At 52.6% G+C, this 20510-nt stretch overlaps 5 protein-coding genes across 5 annotated transcripts; 3 read left to right on the top strand and 2 right to left on the bottom strand.

Moving 5' to 3' along the window:
- Positions 1-243: 243 nt before the first annotated feature.
- Positions 244-1644, top strand: Z520_01005 (uncharacterized protein; the record flags this gene model as incomplete). Its single annotated transcript, XM_016771523.1, has 1 exon — positions 244-1644. One exon carries the CDS (start codon positions 244-246, stop codon positions 1642-1644), a length of 1401 nt encoding a protein of 466 aa, XP_016636662.1.
- Positions 1645-3055: 1411 nt separating this feature from the next.
- Positions 3056-3904, bottom strand: Z520_01004 (uncharacterized protein; the record flags this gene model as incomplete). Its single annotated transcript, XM_016771522.1, has 4 exons — positions 3056-3579; positions 3630-3683; positions 3740-3790; positions 3847-3904. The coding sequence occupies 4 exons, from the start codon at positions 3902-3904 to the stop codon at positions 3056-3058; spliced, it is 687 nt and encodes a 228-aa protein (XP_016636661.1).
- A 2555-nt stretch (positions 3905-6459) lies between these two features.
- Z520_01003 (uncharacterized protein) lies at positions 6460-8439 on the top strand (the record flags this gene model as incomplete). Its single annotated transcript, XM_016771521.1, has 1 exon — positions 6460-8439. The coding sequence occupies one exon, from the start codon at positions 6460-6462 to the stop codon at positions 8437-8439; it is 1980 nt and encodes a 659-aa protein (XP_016636660.1).
- Positions 8440-11909: 3470 nt separating this feature from the next.
- On the top strand, positions 11910-13625 carry Z520_01002 (uncharacterized protein; the record flags this gene model as incomplete). Its single annotated transcript, XM_016771520.1, has 4 exons — positions 11910-12300; positions 12357-12652; positions 12706-12830; positions 12878-13625. The coding sequence occupies 4 exons, from the start codon at positions 11910-11912 to the stop codon at positions 13623-13625; spliced, it is 1560 nt and encodes a 519-aa protein (XP_016636659.1).
- A 4783-nt stretch (positions 13626-18408) lies between these two features.
- On the bottom strand, positions 18409-19794 carry Z520_01001 (uncharacterized protein; the record flags this gene model as incomplete). The annotated part of the gene is made up of 3 exons (XM_016771519.1): positions 18409-19015; positions 19073-19641; positions 19696-19794. The coding sequence occupies 3 exons, from the start codon at positions 19792-19794 to the stop codon at positions 18409-18411; spliced, it is 1275 nt and encodes a 424-aa protein (XP_016636658.1).
- Between the last annotated feature and the right edge of the window lie 716 nt (positions 19795-20510).

Genomic DNA, 20510 nt, shown 5'->3' with positions numbered 1-20510 from the left:
AGGATAGGAAGCTCAGAAGCGCGTCATTTGCGCGCGCAGGCTGGAGTCTGCAGACGGAGTAGTTCCAACACCGAGGGATCTGGAACATTGAAATGACGAGCGCCAAGTCCTCTGCCTTGTTCAGCCTTGCGGACGTTGCGGCCAGAGCACAACCTGCAGCTTGAGCTCCAACCAAGATTGGCACTTAGTGTTGGCGATGATACAGTCTTTGATATTCGACGCTCCCAGTCTCTTCATCAGACCATGCGCTCGGCGGCTTCTCGCCCAATGCTAAATCTGGGAAGCCAATTTATTTGCACCGCTTGTCGACGAGCAGGATATGATGTGCTTCGTCAACCGGGCTTCCGCCCTCTCCACGCATCGCCAATCTTCCAACGACCCCGCCGCCGGGAGTTCTTTTCCTCCAATACGTCGTTAATGAGCCAGTCAGCACAAAAAACAGACGGGCAGAGGGACGGGTACTCGGTTGATTCCGTCGTCGAAGCAGCAACACCTGCGCAGAAACGAAAGACCGCACGTTCCCCGGGCACCAAGACCTCGCTGCGAAGAGTTGGATTGGAGGCCCAGAGATCCAAAGCTGGCCTGACGAAGCCAAGCGTGAGACCATATGAAGAGGCAGAACAAACACCCAAACTTGTGACGGCGTACGCTGTTGCAGAACAATTTGACCTAGCCAAAGTTGTCGAGATTCTTCGCAACAAAGGCTACGAGCCCGATCCACTCGGCACTGGACTATTTCCGCAGGTCGTCCACGTACAAATCCCCATCTCATCAATCTACCGTTCGACCAATCCTTCCGCAAGAGATCTTTCGTCCACAGAAGTTGGCGATGTTTTCGTCTTCCCGTCGGGCACGGTGGTAACGTGGGCTTTACCGGATGGGTTCACTTCATACTTTGCAACACGCACTCTTCTCCCCGCAGCAGACGACCCTCATAAGGAACCAATTGAGACGGAGGATCTGGATTACATCGAGGATCCGAACCGCGAACACAGTCTCATCCGCGGTGACACCATCATCCTGGGAACCAAGAAGTCAGACTATCAGGAACCGGCCTCAACCGCGGACCCTCAACAGGTCGAATCACATTTCCAGACTGTGGATACAGTCCTCACCAAGATCGCCTTTTCCTCCGGGTTTGCTCGCTCCACCAAACTCGCCGTCCTTGAGACAAACCTCTCCACCTATCTAGCCTCTACGGCGGACATTCCGGCCCTCCTAGCAAAGGGTTCCCGGCTCCCGTTCAAACTCTCCCGTGACTTCATCTCCCGCAAAACCGGGCAACTCCTCCTCCTTCGCGCGCAGCTAAACCTCTACTCCGAGCTCACCGACTCTCTCCCTGATCTCTTCTGGGACTCGCGGCACGAACTCAACCTGGAAAACTACTACGATCAAGTCGGCCGAGCGTTGGATGTAGGGATCAGGATCAAAGTGTTGAACGAGAAGATGGACTACGCAGCAGAGATTGCGACTGTGCTGAGGGAGAGACTGAGCGAGAAGCACGGGTTGTTCTTGGAGTGGACCATCATCGTCCTGATCGCGATAGAGGTGGGATTCGAGGTCTTGAGATTGTGGAAGGAAGGCTTTTGGGAGGAAGTCTGGGAGAATGGCGGTGGCCCTCCGAAGAAGGCAAAGACCCTGTAGACTAAAAAGCCAGGTGGTATCGGCCCATGAACGCCATGAGACTGCCAGGAGGGACACAAGGTAGCACGGTCTATTGCTCTACGTGAAGGTGAAGATAAAGATGCAGATGGAATATACCTGGATATGTAGATTTGCCCTGCAGATGGTGTGGGTGATCTTGTGATTGAGAAACAATGTGACAAAAAAAGGCTTCTCTCCTTCAATCACAGTCGGCCATTGGCCGTTACAGCCATCAAAGCATGTCAGAACCTGAAGCAGTAGCTCGTTGACAATGAGGGTCGGACAAGCGACCTGCAGACATTACAAGTAGGAGGTGCAAAGGTGCATTGCATACTAGGTAGGTACCTAGCCATCGACACCAACGGCACCGCCAACTCCCAAGACCAACGACAGCGTCCTTGAAAAGGGGTGGTCAGCCGAAGATCAGCCGGGATTCTCAGCCTCGCCAAATGCAATACAGAACCCCAGCCGACCTCAATCGGGCATTCGTGGTTCGTGAACCTCCAAGGAGTCTATCTCAACCGGCGGAAGACTTCACTAGCCGAGCGACAGCTCACTCACTCAGGACAATGTGAGAGATCGGTGAGAGAGAGAATGAGAGCGCCGTCAAACCCTCACGGCGACGCGCACCACGGAAGATCACGGAATGTCGACTGATCTGATCAGGCGCCAGGAGGGTCGATCTCGCGCTGGAGAGGTCGATCTGACGCTGGAGAGGTCGATCTGGCGAGCAAAGGATTATTTCGCGATCCTTGCGCGTGATTGGCTTACCGAGGGGCTGCTGCGATCTGGCGATATTGTCGTGGTTGATCTGATCGATCAATTGGGGGCGACATTCTCAGGGCCATTCTAGTCTAGGGGGTGCACACAGTGCTTCAAGGATGGGCAGTGCTGATGACAAGAACAAAGACCTTGGCCTACTTCATGACACATTGATGGCGGACAGAGGGAGTTTTTGAAGGCTACAGCACTACAATGAGAACTCAGGATACAAGGTGGAAGTACTGGAAGCAGAGAGGTTGATTTTCAAAGCACATTTCATTCGAGACTAGCTATGGTTCAAGGATCATCAACTTTGATCACTGTGCCAACATGCTGTGTGATGGGAATCATCAATAGGTGCAATAGCAATTAGCTTTGATTCCTCAATCCAACCCAAGAGAAGTGGTTGCCACCCTCTGTGACCAGTCCAATATGGCCGCTGGAAAGATCCATGCTGCTGCCGCCACTTGATTTCAGGAGTTCCTTTGTAAAAGCTAGTGCTGTGTTCTCTTGTTGTTTGTTCATGCATCTCACTTGAAGAGATGGGGAATGTCTGTTGTCATTTGCATATGCTGATGAACGGCATGTTGTGGTACATGGCAGACATAGCTGCAAAGAGCGTCAGGGTATCTCACGAAGGTGTGTGTTCTTAGGCCAAAGCCAACACAGCCACCAACCCGGCCAAGCCAAAGTTCAAACCGGTGGTTCCAGCGCCATTTGAGTTGGGAGCTTGTGGAATGCCAGTGGAGGTAGTGGCAGTGGCAGTCGTCTGAGTGGAAGTGGTCGAGACACTGGCAGTAGTGGTGGAAGATGATGTGGTCTCGATGACAGTGCTGCTCTCAGTGCTGCTCTCAGATGACAGAGTCGGGGTGTTAGGCACAGGTGTGAGTGGAACACTGCTCTCAACTGGAGTGGTAGACGGAACCGGAGGTGTCTCAACAGTTGGCGTGGTGGAGCTTGTTGGCACACCTGGGGTCTCAACTGGAGTCTCACTGCTAGCCACGGAGGTGGAAGTGGACGGTGCGGGTGGGTAGATAGTGGTGATGACAGAAGTGGACGAGGTGACCGTAACATAAGTGGTGGACGGAGTGACAGAGGTGGCAGGAGTCAACGCAGACGGAGGACCATACGGGGTGCAGTAAGCTGGAGTCACGGTGACAGTGACGGGCTCTTCTGCAAACAATGTCAGTCAAATTGCAGAGACCACTGGACTTGTTACTTACGACGTGGCATGAGATTGATGATGTCGTGGATCTCATCAAGGGACAAGTCACGAGCTGTGCGAATTCGTCAGTGCTGTGTTGTCAGGACTCTGTGGGATTGAAATTCTCACCTGCCAAGGCTGCAACCACCTTGTCATGGACACCAAAGTTGATGGCAGTAGCTGTTTGTCTTGTCAGTAACAAGCACACACAAGTTGACGAGAGGCTGTTGACTCACCAAGGGAAGCAGCAGCGAAGCTGGCAACCACCAGGCTGATGACATGCGCAATCTTCATGGTGAAGGTTGGTGAAAAGGATGAAGTTGGGTGATGAATGTGATGAGTAAGAGTATGGAGTATCCAAGTTCGTGTGTAATTCTGGTCCAAAAGAGCGACGCAGAGGGTGTTGATGAGAACTTGAAGTTATTGGTAGAGAGTAAGAGGCGGAGGTTCAGGTTCAGGTTTCGGAAAATGCAGAGGAGAAATTTATAGCCAGGCGAGGCGCACCAGATCGACCCGGGCCACTAGTGCGATCTGTCGTTAACGCTTCACAGCAATCACCGCAATCACAGCTGGAGGCAGCTGCAATCAGTCAGTGATCAGATCAGTCCAAATCGATCCAGCCAAGAATCACCGCTGCGGAGCGGAGGAAGCTGCCATGCGATGCGCCTATCCGCCACCCCGGTAAACCTGGTGCTTGCAAGTCGAAGGCTTGTGGGCCACAAAATCTTCAGACGACGGTTGCCCCTCCACCGCATGCAACCACCCATTCAAAGAGACACACAAAGATATTCTGTTCCAACTTCGAGGGCTGCACAAGCCTGCAGACCGAGCCCGAAACCACGGACACAGTCCGGAGCTGGCAGTAGGGAGGTGGACAGACAGACACAGGACAAAGCCTGCCCAGGAACCTTAGGACAGTATGAGTGAGAAGGCATATTTACCTGGTACCGGTTAACATCGACCAGCTCTTTCTTTCACACCTCAGCAACCGAAATTCGGGAGGCTGGAAACCTCAACTTCGGCTACCTGCAATGTCTCATCTTGGACGCGGAACGAATGTACCCCGATCTGTCACACTTGCTGTTGGCGTCCTGTGGCCGTTTGCTTGACAGAATTACACGGCGGGGATGACTTTGTCAAATCATACTGGAGGTTGTGGTACAGAAGCCCAGGAATCTACGACGAGGTGAGAGACATATTGAGGATGTCCACCTTTTATCGCAAGAGGATTTAGCCGGTGTTTATCCGGCGCTAAACCTGGATGATCGACCGCTAGAGGCATTAGCGTGTTCTAGCGCCAAATTGTCCAACGGCGAGCACGCATGGGCCTGCAACTTCAAGAACCTCCACAAGCCAGCGTCACTCTCTGCAAACCTTTGCGCACAGAACATACAGACCTGGAAAGCGATGAATGGAGGGCTGAAGCAGGAAACAAAAAAGCAGCGCAGGGGCATTAACATGGAGGAGAGTTTGCGCAATGAGACCTTCCATGACCTGTCGAGACAGTTCATAGGCTTGATGCTGTCTCTCTATGCGTTCACAGAAATCCCCTCTGAGACGAGGCTGCCACATCAGACCACAACGAGCGCTGACGTGACATACAAGGCTTCAAGTCAACAGTCGTGGATGGTGAGAGAGCACGTATCGTCTGGGTGGAAGACAGGAGCGGGGGTAAGAGCAGAGGGTCAACCAGACTACCGACTCACCAGAGCTAGTTTCATTTGTCATGAGGCTTGTTGCCCTGTGTGATCACTTTTCTGTAGCCAAGCTTTGCATTCATTGAGTCTTGATTGCTGGAGGGGGATTTACAACGATTGTTCTGTGGCAGGCAGGCAGATAGGCAACCATCCTTGACATAGATTCTGACACCTGCATCAATCAATAGCAATCACGGAGCGTATGGGTGCAAGAGCACAGCTTCATCCATTGAATATCGAGCATTAGATTAGACTAAGGAATCAAAGTTGCAGCTGCTCAGCAACTTGAAGGCAGACCAAGAACTCCCGCTCTGGGTGGCTGTACCACTTACCACTCCTGTACAAATGCCCCTCCGTATGATTTCTGCCATGGTTTTGCTGCTCCGCTGGCGAGAACACGGGGTTCATTACAGCTCTCCTTACAGAATTCGCAAAAGCTCCTTTTGTCCCAAATCGACTGTTTGAGACTACGTCGCGTCGCAAGATGTGTGATTGACAGCTCCCAATCTGAAGTGACCAGGTCGCGTCGATGCACCCTTTTTCCTCCCTGACTATTGGTATCTTCGTTGCTGGATACATCACTGCGCGCTGGGATCTTGTTACCAGGCTGTATGAACTAGCCATCTTTGCCTGGGACCACGGTGTTTTTGCACGCGTGGCCAAAGCATTTGCCGTCATTTCTCTCATCTACGTCCTCCTCGCCATCCCTCTCGACTTCCTCGCCTCCCACGAAGCCGCCGTCCATCCCCGAATCCTTGCGCATGGGATCTCCGCCCAAGAGCAACTACGTCGGAGAGGTTCCTTTTAAGCTTTAACAATATGTTATCATGGTCGAGAATAGCGATGGCATGCTGCGGGTATTCTGGCCGAGCAGCCTTACTCGGACAACCACACCCGGTGTAATAGTAGGATGGAGGAACTCGGAGTACGATTTGTTTGTTATAACCGTTCTTGAAGATGTTGAAGTAAGGCAGTTGAAAGAGCGTATGCGGCGTCAAATGCTGATCGAGCCAGGTCCGCAATGTTGAATCTGCTCTTCGCATGGGCACCCTTTTCCGCAACAGTCTCTATCCAGTGGCCCGGATTTTTCAGCTTTGCGACCAGCCTCATATGCATGTTTTGGGTACGCTCAATCATCCAGATCCACCAGAGATGTTTGATCCTTTCAGGATCTGCGCCTTCACTGTTCCAGGGGCTCGGAGACCTTCCATCTACTGCCCACCAGACGCGGACTTGGCTGTACAGATTGTCCTTTTCGACCCTCCGAATCCCAATCAGATGCAGTACATGTCTCTTGAGCCAATATCGCTTGCTCTGGGAAGGGAATACTTGGCCGCCGGTGCCCCCGATTCTACACTTGACGAAAATGGGATCCAGGGAGGGAAAGAGCGCGAGCGAGTCGCTGAATTGGTGGCGAAATTGCGCTTTCATACCGTGATCAGACATGTCCCGACGAAGAAAGAGTTGGCCTTACCTGCGATTCTTCGCCAGATCAATTGCGCCCAAGAAGTTGCAGAGTTGCTCCAGAAGAACACGCCTCTTGTTGGTCCGCGGAGAAAAAGGAGCCTTTCTGTCAGCGAACGCGTTGTCGAATCTGCGCAATCACTTTATACATTTGCGGCGTGGTCGCTCTGGACACTCTTCATGGCGTACGCCTTCCCTACGCTGTTGTCCATCTTCAAAATCGCCATCATTGGACACAGGATTGTCGCCGAAGGTCTTCTGCAACTCCTAGAGTTGCCCCTACCTTTTCAGAAACTACAATCTGCCGAGAGGCGCGGGGCTGTCAAAGGAACCCTCGCTCTGAAGGATATCTCGGCCTGTTGTCAGCAAGTCCATCTTAGACTCCAACAGTTCTCCTACTACCCGACTCAATATTCCCTTCTCCGACGCCGCAAAGCAACCTGGTCATCCTTTCCAACAACAAATAGCGATTACATTCGCTTTTACAATTCGCTTTGGCTGGTTGCAAACGATGTCATCATAGGCATTGCACTTGGGAGCTTCATCAGCGACAATGCGCAAGCTACGTCTCAGCTGATCGGTGGAGTATTGGACGAGTACACGATTGAAGGTCTCAAGCGCATGATCAGGTGGCTCATGTCATACCCCGGTGGTCTCAAATTGAACACGGAGCTTGCTGCATTTCTCGGCGACCTCTTCTTGTGGGTCATAGAGTATTGGGCCTCGACCATGGTTGTGCTCATTGTTCCACGATTGCCCACGGTCGTGTATGTTGTCGGATGCTCCTCTTTTGCTGGGGCCACTATGCCTATCGCCATTTTCTCCGACCTCCTCAGCCTGCTTACGATGCACATTTACTCTTTTTACGTCGCGAGTGCACGTATCTTTAACTGGCAGTTGACAATCATCATCAGCCTCTTTCACCTGTTCCGTGGCAAGAAGCGGAACGTTCTCCGCAACCGGATCGACAACTGCGACTACGACCTTGATCAACTCTTGCTGGGTACGATTCTGTTCACCTTGTTATTCTTCCTTCTGCCTACCGTTGTGGTCTTCTATCTGACCTTTGCTTCGGCTCGCATGGCAATTATTTCGCTGAAAGCCACTCTGGACACCTGTCTAGCTTGTCTCAACCATTTCCCCTTATTTGCATTAATGCTTAGGATCAAAGACAGTAAGAGGTTGCCAGGTGGTATTCACTTTCAGCTGTTGGATGCAGAGCCGACAAGAGTTTCTTACCAGGAAGAAGCTGAACGAGGAGACGATCATGATGACAGCGCCGGCGACGCTGAGGAAGAGGAGGAAGGAGGAGATGACAATGATGTGACCAGCGTGGCTTACATTCGCTTGTCCTCTACCCCATTGTCACTGCGTCAGATATTTGAACAGTATTTCCAGCTCTGGGCACGCATCCGTCAGCACTATCTGTCACCCACGGTCGTGTTTCGACTCCTCACAGGACGATTCGTACCGCCTTTAGGTCGGAGTCAAATGTACGGGCTGCAATATTCGGTGCTCCCCAGACAACGGGCAACAATAGCGGAGGTCTGGAAAAGCCTGAGTGAGAATGAATCGCCCAGCACAAACCATGGGACGCCTGCGAATCCGCGCGGGCAAAAGGGGTACCTTGGAGGTTATGGAAGAGCCATAGGGAAGCAATGGAAATAGCACAGAGCTGATCGACTTCTACGTCTCGTTTAAACGGATTCAGCTGCTGAGAAAGCCGACATGCTCGGCTTTGGTCGCTATCCCCATCCTGCAAACACTGATGATGCCTCAGCATTTATTTGCTTACATCATCATTCCTGTACAGATCACGTGCAGATTGGTTCAACCGAGATTCACATTCATCGACCGTCTTTTCAACTGCTTCCTCTTTTGTGTTGGGCGAACTTTGCAGGAAAAGTCTCCCATCGGGTGCTCACCTCTTTGCTTGCTATTTTATAGAATCTTGACCGCCCCTGCCCTTGTCCCAACGCCTTGCCTCTAGCCTTATCGTCCAGTTCAAAATGCCCAAGTGCCCCAACTGCGGTGGGAGGGTAGATTTGACCAAGGAGGGAGACTGGGGTCACTGCGCCGATTGTCAATGTTCCCAGCATGATCCATACGATTGTGAAGCTGACTGCTCTTTAGGCAACAATGTAAGCCAGTCTAGCTTGACGTGTCCAGACTATCCGAATGCTGAAGCCAATGCCAGATCATCGAGATCAAGGATCTGAAGGATGACAGTGAACAGGGGCCTCAACCGACAACACAAACGGGAACGTCAACTGAGGTGAAGAAATGATTGCCACTCGACCTTGCAGCTTCCTCAGTAACTCGTGCTATTGCAATTGCCATTGCCATGGAAGACAAGAGCACGCAATCACTTCACCTTCCTTCGCTACCAATTGAACATGTATACTCCGAATTCCTCTTTCAGTCTCTCCCAACAACTGGCCGTACAAAATCAAGTGCCGCGAGTATCTTCTGTTCATTTCGTGATCCTTTCCAACAAGGGCGTGGCCTTCCTCGTCCCAAATCCCCTTCGAGCTCGTCATCAGATCTCACACAGAAGCCATGAAGGCCTTGACTCGGTCCTTGTACTTGCCGTTCCTCCTCCTGTGCCTCTTCTCCACTTGCATTGCTGCACCGACCCAAGAGAGTGATGACGTGAAGGGCGCTGCGTTTCATGTCGGAGGAAAATTAAATGCTCGGGATACTGCTGTCTTGCCATCCGCATGGGGCTGGCACGTCGAGTGCAAAGCAAGATACTCCTTCAGGCTATGCATGGCTCCAGTCTGACAGATTCAAGGAATTACCAGGCGTCGATATTGGTTACTGCCGGGAAAACAACCCTCCATCTGCGCGGACACCCCAGAACGGTACCCATTTGACACCAAGGAATGACAGCATGACCGATTCTTCCCCGACCTGGGCCTTGACACCGCTGAAGTGCTACGACCTATGCGCGTGCGACCGACAAGGAACACTGATCTGTCATGAGTGGGGAGGTACGTGGCAGGCGTCGATTTTGAAGCTGAAGCCACGGGAACGTACTAACATAGAGAGCAGCTTGCAACTTCCACACTGTTTATTTCCGCTGCCATGGGTACGTGCTCATGGCATAGCGTACAATTGAAGAGCGACTGACGTCGATTCCCAAAAGCAGTGGACAATGCGACTGTATTTGGGAGGAGCAACTTACTGGAGATACTGCGAGGCTAGGTTGGGTAGATGGCGTTGCTGACTGGGCAAGCAACGGTTATACAAACCACTGGTGGACGCGGAAGGAGAATCAGAAGGACCAGGACGGCTCAAATTGAACGCGGTCGCTGTACAAGACACCGACGGAGTGATAGAAATCGGTTTCCTCCAGCTGGCGACAGACTGGTGATGTCGACGGACGAGAACGGCTGGCGCTCCGAAGCCAACATTTTTACCTATTATTCGCATCACTTGTCTTAATTCCGCGTCTCCTTGCCGAAAAACAACTCAACAGACCAGCCAGCGCTCATTTCGCTTCTCTGTCCTTCTTGCTCAATCCTAGGCTTTCCTACCTCCAGTCTTGCCCATTTCCTCACGCTAACCACGAAGGGCGGACAAGGATCGACAATACAACGTTGCGGCACACAGGTTGCTTCCTACCAGTCTCAAATTGGCAGTTAGCTCTCCATCTCCAGTGCCTCAGATGGATGAAGCCCAGTCGGTCTGGTGCAGTCCTGCACTGCAATCAAGTGGGCGAAATCATTGGTGTTGATTGGCAGAGTATGCCGTCGCACATTTCCCAATGTCGGTCTAGTGGTTGAGAATAATTGACCCTTCTCCAGGCTCCAGAGTACGAGTACGCGTCCTCTGTGAGGACCGAGCGCTTTACGACGGCCCATTCTCGACGATTGCGCCGCTTTTGAAGCAAGAAAGGCCGAAAATCGAGATAAGATCACCAATTATACGAAGTCATGTCGAAGTGGTTGCCCATGCGAAATGTCTGGAGGGCACACGGAGCACGCTGTGATCCAGGGCAAAACCAGTCTTATGGGGGAGTAGGTCAACAGGAGCATGTTCCTATGTGGACAGTCCCATAGGGTTGGCAACCCCTATGGTCCCCTCTCGTCACCGGCCTTTCCGACGAAAGATGGATCATGGCTCTTTCAAGACAATTTAGCGGCTATCCAACAGGCGTTTTCGAGAACCATCGGGAAAAGCCCGCTGGTGGTTGGCGGAAAAGGATATGACAAGGGTTCCCACACGACCCTCCTAAGCCTGGTGTCCCATTGCTGGATAAGGAATTCCGAATCTTGGGAGGGATAGGCGCCGCCCAAGAGGCGAGAGACGGATGGAGGAGAAGCCAGCCTGACTCCACGAATCCACAAATCTCTGACAGTACAGTACCACTTGAAACTTCACCATGCGAATGTCTGTCACAATTGACCAAACCCAAAGCATAAGCATCGAACGAACAGGCATTAGCCCAGCCCACAGCGCGCCCCGCGTTGGCTGACTTCAAAGTCGCCTTTAGAGCGTTCCGAAGAAGCGGGTGTCAGCACTGTCTTCGATAGCTTTGTTTTGCCCCCTTGACAACCAGGCAGAGCGGGAGCAACCAAGAACACCACCCAACTGGCATCCGGCAACCCTCATTCTGTGACAAGCGAACCAACTACGTCCTCAATCTTACCCGACCACTGATCCGTGGTGCTAAACGAGGACAGAAGCCGCCCGTGTGTCTCGTGCGAATGTCCTGGTAGCCATCTTACTCTGCTGGATATCCACATCCCATGCCCGTCGCCGTCCCCACCCAATTGCAAGCACCTGCAAGCATCCTTCCCCCAAACGCCACACGATATACCACAGACCGGTTGGCAATTTTCAATTGCTGGCGCTCGATCAGGCAACAACTGCGCCCGCTGCTTTACTCGTCCATCGAAACTCGTCCGAAGGCCAAAGCATTCTGTCTGCGAACCCGCTGACCAAGCGTAAGCGCTTTGCTTAACCCCGCTGCGACCCTTTACTTGGGCCTCTGCCCCCCTTTGAGGCCCAGCCTGCCTGTGCCTTGTGCCTTGTCTCACGAGAGCCATACAGCATTTCAAAAGTACAGACGGCATCCTTGAGCCCCGTACCATCGCTCCCTCAACAATGATCGCACAGTCGTTTCCGAAGGCATGGCAAAGTCAATCAAGATAGAACAATTACTCCTGCAGAATCCATCAACATCCTTCAGTGATAAACCACGACCGCGAACGCCCGCCGCCAAGATAAATGCAATCCAGAACCGTCTGCCGGCGCATCGTCCGGGACTGGTGCTGAAGACTCCCTCTACAGCTCTCGTGTCGGCAAGTTCGCCAGCATCTGAGCGGTTTTCATGGGAATTCGACAAAGAGGAGTCGGCGTCCAATCGACGTCGGAAACGAAAATCGCCCGTCGAGGATGAAGTGTTTGCGACAAGAAAAGCTATCAGGCTACCTAGATTTTCCGTCAACATCTTCCACTCCGAGCCAGTCAACGTCTATCCTATTCCCAACGAAGGCGTGGTTCCGCGAATGGTCAAGTATTGTGAGCACCATTCCTTGAGCTCGGGTTCCTTGGAGTCGCGCTAATCTTGTGTTCAGATTTACAAGTTTGGGCGGAGCAACATGGTCGAGCACTTGCTTTTGAAGGGCATCCCACACCGTACCGCTCACTGGTGTTTCCGTACGCCCTGGAGCACGCTGTGCTGTTCGAGGCCATGGTAGCGCTCAGCCGGGCGTCATGGCTTTTGCAAGAAGGCATCCCATGGTCCAAAGACAGCGCACTTGCATATCACCGTGCCAACGCCTTCGCCGCTCTTCGCCTGAGGCTGACATCTGAAGTAACGTGTGCTGACGACACCACCATCTGTACCATTGCGGCGCTCACGACAATCGATGTAAGTACAATGAGTTCCCAGAGGGCCTGGTCAACTACTAACAGTCTCGGCAGTACATGCTCGGCGTCCACGAGGGTGCAGAGAATCATATCAAAGCCATGCAGCAAATTCGCAAGATTCGCACTGATCTCAAGGGAGACACACCGTGGCAATACTTTGTCATATCTGCCATGAAAGCGTAAGTTGTCGAATCTCCCTCGCATGCACAGTCTCTAAGTCGACCAGTTACGATGCCCTGTGGAAATTTGTCAAAGATAGAAACGAGGCCACCACCAGCATGGCCCAGCTCTCGATCGATTCACCCCTGCGTAACGAATTACCCGTTTATCCCTCTCTCCCGTTCAATATTAAGGTTTGCGAGGCTCTCTCGAAAGTGTCGACCTCGTTCAACGACATGGCCATGGCAGGGGAAATGTCTATTCAAATGATCGACATTCTTGCGAACTTATCTAGCACCGCCCGGGGCGATGGCAGCGCCACACCAACCAGCTCACCGCCGAGCTCACCAGGAGGACGGAACTTGCTGAATACAATCGCTGATCTGCGGTGTTTGTCGGTGATGGCCACCACCTCGATCGAACACAAGCTCTGCTTCGGTGTGATTGGGACCTGCTTTACCCTACACTTTGGAGATGGGAAAATCGGTGAAGAGTTCAACGAGACACTCCAGGAGCTTGAGGACACACTCATCGGCAATGGCAAGCCCCGGCCGCAGCAAGAGAAAGCCCAGAAGAGCCATCGAGAGTGTCTGATTTGGGTAGCTATGGCAGCGGCGGGTGCACTCGAGCAGTCCGAACTGCTGTCTGCCATGAGTATGGTGTTGGATCAGACTTTGGACAAATACCCAGAAGAGGCCGCCCAGTGGGAGACACTGGAGAGGATATTGAAGAAATTCTTGTGGAACGATCTTCTAGCACGGCATTGGAGAAGATGCTGGGCCAGAGCTGTGCATCGTCGGTCGAAGGCACGATGACAGTCACCCCGGAGGACAAGGAATCTCAACAACTAATAATCAGTAGCCATCTTGCTTGGGCATCTGAGGACTCCAATGGAGAAGGGTATTCTCGACGATAGAGCTGGCTCATTGAACAGCAGCCAACCCGGATCACGGCTGAGGGGCCCAACATGCTGGGAGCAACCCGGCAAGGGACAGTCCAACCTCCTCCAGTAGATTGCACTACATGGGAACAGGCAGCCCTCGAGAAACAGATTCCTCGCCTCAGGGCAAAGCGGCGACATGTGCGGCTCCGGGAGCAGTGCAAACTGTCTCACCGCCAGTTCAGCCTTATAGGGCGACGATCCTGCTCGGCGTGCCAGCTTCCAAACCATGCCTGTATCAGCAGCCCGCCACTTCCTACAACAGTCTATCCAAACGAGGACCAGGATTTGGTTCCAACAGGAACTGCAACCGAGTTGCCACTTGGGACAACGGCTTCCCTCTCGCTCCTTAGCCCTCGAGGGCGCATTGCGAGAAATGTTGCTAGTCTCTTCAGCATCGCCGTCTTAGCGAGTCACACCTAGGCTTTCCACAAGGCGAATGACAGTCCCAGCACGTCTAGATTCTCAGTCCTGCAGCTTGTTGCAGGCGGGAAGCAAAAGACCCGAAGCTTTTCTCGTTGAACAACAGCGGGTCAGACCTTCTCCCTAATGTAGAGGGAGTTTTGTTGAGGACGAAAAAGAGGTTCCGGCGAGGGGACATGGAAACTTTTCCCCTAGCCGCAGAAACCCTGCATCCAATTTTGTCCGAGCAAATCTATGACTACGTAGGAACAGCGTGGGCTACTGAACATGCTCATGGTTGGCGAAAGAGGGAACTGGTGGACAGTGAACCTGTGACATTTCCGGCGGACAACGAGGCCTTGGAAAAGGCCTCTTCTGTGCATCCAATGGCCGCGCACGAGGAGGAGTTTCACGGCCCAAGCGATCCGAGAAGATCTTCGATGGAGCAGCCTCCGTTGACCACTTGCCTACATACCCATGCGGGCTTGCGCTTTGTTCTTTTGGCTGGGCTCCCAGGCTCCCTGGTTGGCAACCGACGAATCGCCCCTATCGTTGTCCGGCCGCTAGTCCAAGCCAAAATGAGTAAACGGCTCGTGGATGTCCGTGCGTAGTCAAGGGCCCCAGGCGATGGGGGCCGGGATGGAATCGAGGTATCCATGAGAGAAAGGGCAAAAGGACAGGTATCACTCCATTACCAGTCTCTTCTCAATGGCTGAGCAGGTTAGACGGAACGAAGTGATTGATTTCCATAACTTACTGGTAATCAAATCCCTCCTGGCCAGTGCGAGAGAGGCCAGCCTACTCCAGACATGTGGTATTATTTCTAGCCAGCTTGCCACGCACGCCCCAATTCGGTTATAACTAATTACTGTATCATTGTCAGGCCGCCTGCGCGGGGACGTCTCCTGTACTCGTATACCGTAGATAGCTTGGGCAAAGGGCGACTTGAAACTGAGGCAACTGCTTGTTCTAGTAATAGACCATCGCTAATTAATGGCACACGCGCCTCCGAGCAATTTCCGGGGGGCGAGCCTTCAGCCTTATGGTGAATGGAGCGGACGAACTCTGCTCGAGGAGGGTCAGCCAGAAGCCTAAAGTAAACACCAGGTCCAAGGCCGGAGAGCAAAACACGGCTTCCCAGCGACGACCATGTTTTCATTGAGACGGCATAGTAATTGATCCTATGCCGTTGCAAGAACTGCCAATCCCGTCTCCTTTTGGCGCCCTATCCACGTCCTGCTCTTCACCGGGAATCGGGCGGATGGACCTTTGCGGGCGCAGGGTGGTAACCTCACAGTACCTCGAGGGCTGCGCTTGACGGTGAGTGTCCAGCCTGAGCCGTGGGAACATTTCCTCCATGACTCTGGCCATTACGTGCCTGTTCTGAAGAGCAAGGTTTTTGACGGTGGCAGGATGATTTTTATTTTTTTCAAGGCAATAGACGCGCGGGACGACAAATTCTCGTCCAAGTGAGCGTGCACTCAACATAGCTTTGTGTTACCAGCCAGAGCAGAAAACAGGCGCGAAGTCAGCGAGCGGGGATATGGTAGCAGGGCTTATAAAGAGGGAAAAAGACAAGGAGAGTCACAAGAGCCAGAGAAAGAGAGAAAGATATACAAAGAGCTGGGTACGGACTGGAGGGAACGAAACAAGCATTGCCAATCTTCCAACGATGACCAACATCACCCTACCCCTTCGTTGAGCAGCTATACGACCACGAATACCTCCACAGTCTGCGTCTAGCCCCAACACGGAAGCTATAACTGTCCCCATCAGACATTGTCGAGCTTCTCTTAAAGGTCGCCCGCGTCGATCCGGATCAGAAGGTGCATACCGCATACCGCGAAACGCAATACACGAAGGTGCATAGGACGTGAGGGAGATATGGCTATCGTTTACAGCCCCATCTCGCTGACACCCAGTCTTTGCTCCAATCTCACTGTGTCTGGGTACAGCAGCACCAAACTGAGGAATTGCATGGGGTATCCTGTCACATCTACCATCTTTCGACCTGGAAATGACGGGTACTTCTTCGACGATAGAACCTCGCCCCCTTACATACAACTTGGACTATAACCAGGCGTCACGACATTGGCCGGTGATATAGTGTACAAGGTTCTAGATATGGGTGTTCGACATCAGAGGTTCGAGAGCGTCTTTATTTCAGACACCCTCGAGAACGCTCTGTGCGGCGCCGGGTGAGAAAAATCACCAATGACCCGTGTCCCGTTTCCTGCTGGAAGTCGATGTCTTTTGCAACGGTGGGGCTAGAACTAATTCAGCCGTTTCGTCGGTCGAACGAAAGAGGCGAGTGACGAGACAGGTATGTGCTCACTTTCACTCGTCCTTGGTCAATAGGGTATTCCTGACATTCTCCAGGTGGCCGCCGCCCCGGGAGGGACGAAATGGCGAGAGCAAAAAAGAAAAAAGAACACAGACTGCAAACACATCTTCCAGAGCGATAGATAGGCTGTTCTGTCCTGCGCCGTGGAGAACTCCAGAACTTGTTTTCGCTGTCCGCATCTGGAACCCGGACAAATGTCCTACGCCGCAGCAGCAGGATTGGTCATGTGCTGTATCCCCCGATTCTCATCTATACGGCAGTACATAGCTATGCGAGAGGGTGAGAGACGCCGACAAGTGGTGGCCGAATGCGCCATACAAAATAGACGACTCGTTAGGAGGGAAACAGTTGATTGTGGTTCGGGATGCCCTCGTCAAGCTATATACGCGGTACGAACCCTATGGAGTGTGAGTGTGAGTGTGAGTGTGAGTGTGAGTGTGAGTGTGAGTGTGAGTGTGAGTCTTCCATTCTACCCCCCCGCCCAAACCTGGTCCAAGAGAGCGCTTGACTTATCGATGATGCCCGCCTTTGCTCTCGATATGGGCTACGGGCTCGAACCCGCGGTTCCCCAGTCTCAGCACAGAAACCCCTCGAGCATGAGCTCCGAAACGGACACCAGTGCGTGCTTGCTTGTTGCAAAACGTGGGCGATCCAGCATTGTTGGGAAAAAACAAGTCCTCTAGTCCGGCACGAGCGCATATACCATCATCATGATGCCAGGCCAATACGCTGGGGATATGCAATGGAGGGATGAGAGATAGAGAAATACATATATTTTGTAGTATATTTTCTCGGCGTCCCTTCACCTTTTTGCTATACAGCCTTATCCCATACCTTACCTACTCTACTCTTTTCCTCCCTGATATATAGACTAGGGATCGGATCGGACCGGGACCCCTTCACTCGTACAGACAGAGTAAGTAAACGGCTCTTTGACCATCAGGCTACGGAGGGCTCGCTAGTACAAGGTATCAAGCACGTCTGCTCAACCTGCTTGGCGTCATTTGAAGCTTTCGCCTTTGGGTACGGTACCATTGGTGGCTAGCGGATCTGTGGCGATTGGAGGGAAACCCTTTTGGCAGTGCCTTTAAGGGATGGATAGTCGGCCACTGGCATGTTCGGGTTCGACAAATTCGAAGAGCCAAAGGACACGTACCTAGGCATGTCAACGGAGGGGACCTGACACCTAAGCGCGGGAGACATCGGTGGTCTGGACGACGGATTCCGCACGTGCGAGGAGAATATAAACTTTGCACCGGTGTAACCTTGATATATTCCCTATGTCCAATATATGCAGATCCCTGCGGGAAAGACTCTGGTCTTCACCAGCCTTTTGACGCCGTTGTATGCACCCCATCCTGAATCAATGCTTCCAGCCCGTGGAAACCCAAGGAGGAGAGACGGTAGTCCTGTAAAAGCATGTTCGAAGAGAAGGGATCTTGACGCGCAAAGCTTCATGCTCTGGTAGCATCCCGAATTCCCAGGGTTCATTGATGCACCGGCCGCGTTCGGACACTATGGACCATCCATGGCAATTCTTGAAGAATCGCAGTCGGCTTTCGTGGGAGCTCATCCGAGAGACTTGAGAGCTTCGGAAATGTGGATTCAGCATCTGTTTATGCTGAACGTGTCGCAGCGAAGTGGTGACTTAGGTTGATACGCCCTCTTCGACCCATACCTGCGTACCCCCAGCTGCTCTTTGCAGACTCCCCCAGCATCGTGCTCGACCCCAGTTCTCTTCTTTCCCTCCTCTTCCGTAAGACTCCGACCCCTCTCTCTAAATTCCCCCACCATATCCGACAGTAAATACCCAGACATGCCAAATGTTCTGGTTGTTACACCATCGCATAGATACCAAATCTCTGCTTTTGAGATTCCCAAAACAAATCCAAAGCGGTGCTTTTCAATCTTCTCAGGGCTCATCCTCATCTTTTACTGCCTGATATTCGTTATTTCTCCTCTTCAGTCTATCCCCCGTGGTCGGCGTGGGTTTATCCACTCTCAACACCCAACAAAGTATATCCTCGGCCGGCAACAAGAACATCCAAATTCTATTGCAACAAAAACTCAGAGTAGTCGTACACATGGCAACCACGGCATCCAACCAATAGTGATTCGCCGTGGCGACAATCACCGTCAGGACCAACAGCGGGTAGCAGATGCCCGCAACAAGAAACAAGATCTGGGCGTAAAATGGCTTGCGTGGTTCGCCCCGCTGAGCGCGGCGAAACACGCCAGAGTGGTAGAGGAATGTGCTGCCGACACAGAAGGCGTAGGTGAAATGCAAAGAAGGCATGGCAGCTAATTGGTTGACATAGTTGCCGCCAACCCAGACCGACTCGGCGTTGGCTTGGCGTACTGTATCGTGGAAGCCGTATTCCTTGGGCAACAGACGGGGCGGCATGCATGGGAAGAAGGTGAAAATCGCGAAAGCGGCAAAGTTACCCAGTGTCATCGTCCGGCGCACGGTGGCGAAGGCCGAATGGGTGGGTGCTGCGTAGTAATACCACGAGAGAAACCTGGAGACATGTTAAGTGGGAGGTGAGACAGGAGGGGCGAAGAGGGAAGACACATACGCAACAGTACCGGGAATATGAACAAGCGAATAAATGCGGTTCAAAAATGTGATGGCAGTCAAATGGCCGCCCAAGAACCAAGCTTGGAAGTCATTTTCTCGGATCGGGAACAGGAAGCTCAGCCAGGACTTATGCTCGATGTCGAGGATCAAAATGCCATGATCTTGGGCCAGCTGCCATAGACCGTCATTGGCGGAAAACAGTACTTGGGCCAGAGCCTTGGTGAGTGTGTAGAACAGCAAGTTCAGGACCCAGTAGAACATTTCGATCAGGAAAGGAAACTTGGCCAAGACTCGAGAGTGCCAGTTGTCGGCGAACCTGGACGAATTGGGGGTCCGGACGATGACGCCGCAGCAGTTTCGCTTCTTGGGCGGGTGCTTGGACGAGGTGAAGACATCCGAGTCGGAGCTGAGGGAGTCGGAGTCGGTGAAGCCATCAGGAGAGGAGCCCTGGGAACTGTTGTGGGGGAGCAGAGAGCGGGTAGGTGAGCGGCCTCGGCGAGAGTGAAATATGCGAAAGTTGTGTCGCCGATTAAAGTAAAGCGAAGCAGTCATGATACTGACAACAATCTAGAGCAGTCAGCGAAGAAGCATGGGGACGTTCTGGATGGGCGTTGAACGGACAATTGGTTCCATCCAGGTATGGGAGGCGAACTGGGCGCCACCCATATCGGGCTGGGCCGCCTCAGCGGCCTCGGTGACGTTGAATGGTATCGAGGCCATTTGGAGTTGTTTTAAAACAGGTGAAATCGAACCGGCTTCTCGAACAAAAGGTCTAACTCATGAATCTGGACGGCCGTTGCGAAAGTGTAAGCCCAAATAGGGTGTCGCGTGCCCACCGAAGGATGGTCACGTGCGATAGGAAAGGTCGACGCGATGCAGCTGCAGACACGTCGTCCGGGTTCTGAGCGCACCGAAAAGGAGTGACAGCACAGGTATACTGCTATAGACGCGTGGCGGAGAATAAATTAGGCCAGTATGAGGCCAGAGGGTGGAATATGAGGCGTGAGAAATCGCGGATTGACGGCCCTATGCCAGGGCAGCTCAAGACGTGTTGTAGGGGGCCGACCGTTGACGAAGGGACGCCGAGAGGCTTAGATTAAGGGGAAAAGAGAAAAAGGTGGGTAGGGGAGGGATAAAGAAGAAGATTCAGGTGAGAGAAAAAAGGACAAGAAAAAAAGATCGACAAGGAGACGATACCAGGATTGGGGGATGGGGAACGGGGGATGACGATGATGTGTGATGATGTGAGTGTGTAAGAGAGAGAGTGTGTGTGTAAGGCAGAGGGAATAAAAGAGAACGGAGGACCGTAACTGTGGTCCAGAGTGAGAAAAGGGAAAGAGATCAGACAAGAGTGTTGAGAGAACACAATACGCAGTGTCGTAACGGAGCGACTCCTACTCGTGCGTACTCGGTACTCCTCCCAGGTACCAGCTTGC

Source organism: Fonsecaea multimorphosa, assembly GCF_000836435.1.
Source record: "Fonsecaea multimorphosa CBS 102226 unplaced genomic scaffold supercont1.2, whole genome shotgun sequence".
Taxonomy (NCBI): Eukaryota; Fungi; Ascomycota; class Eurotiomycetes; order Chaetothyriales; family Herpotrichiellaceae; genus Fonsecaea; species Fonsecaea multimorphosa.
Note: the sequence above shows the minus strand (reverse complement) of the source record. Positions and strands in the feature narration are given on the sequence as shown.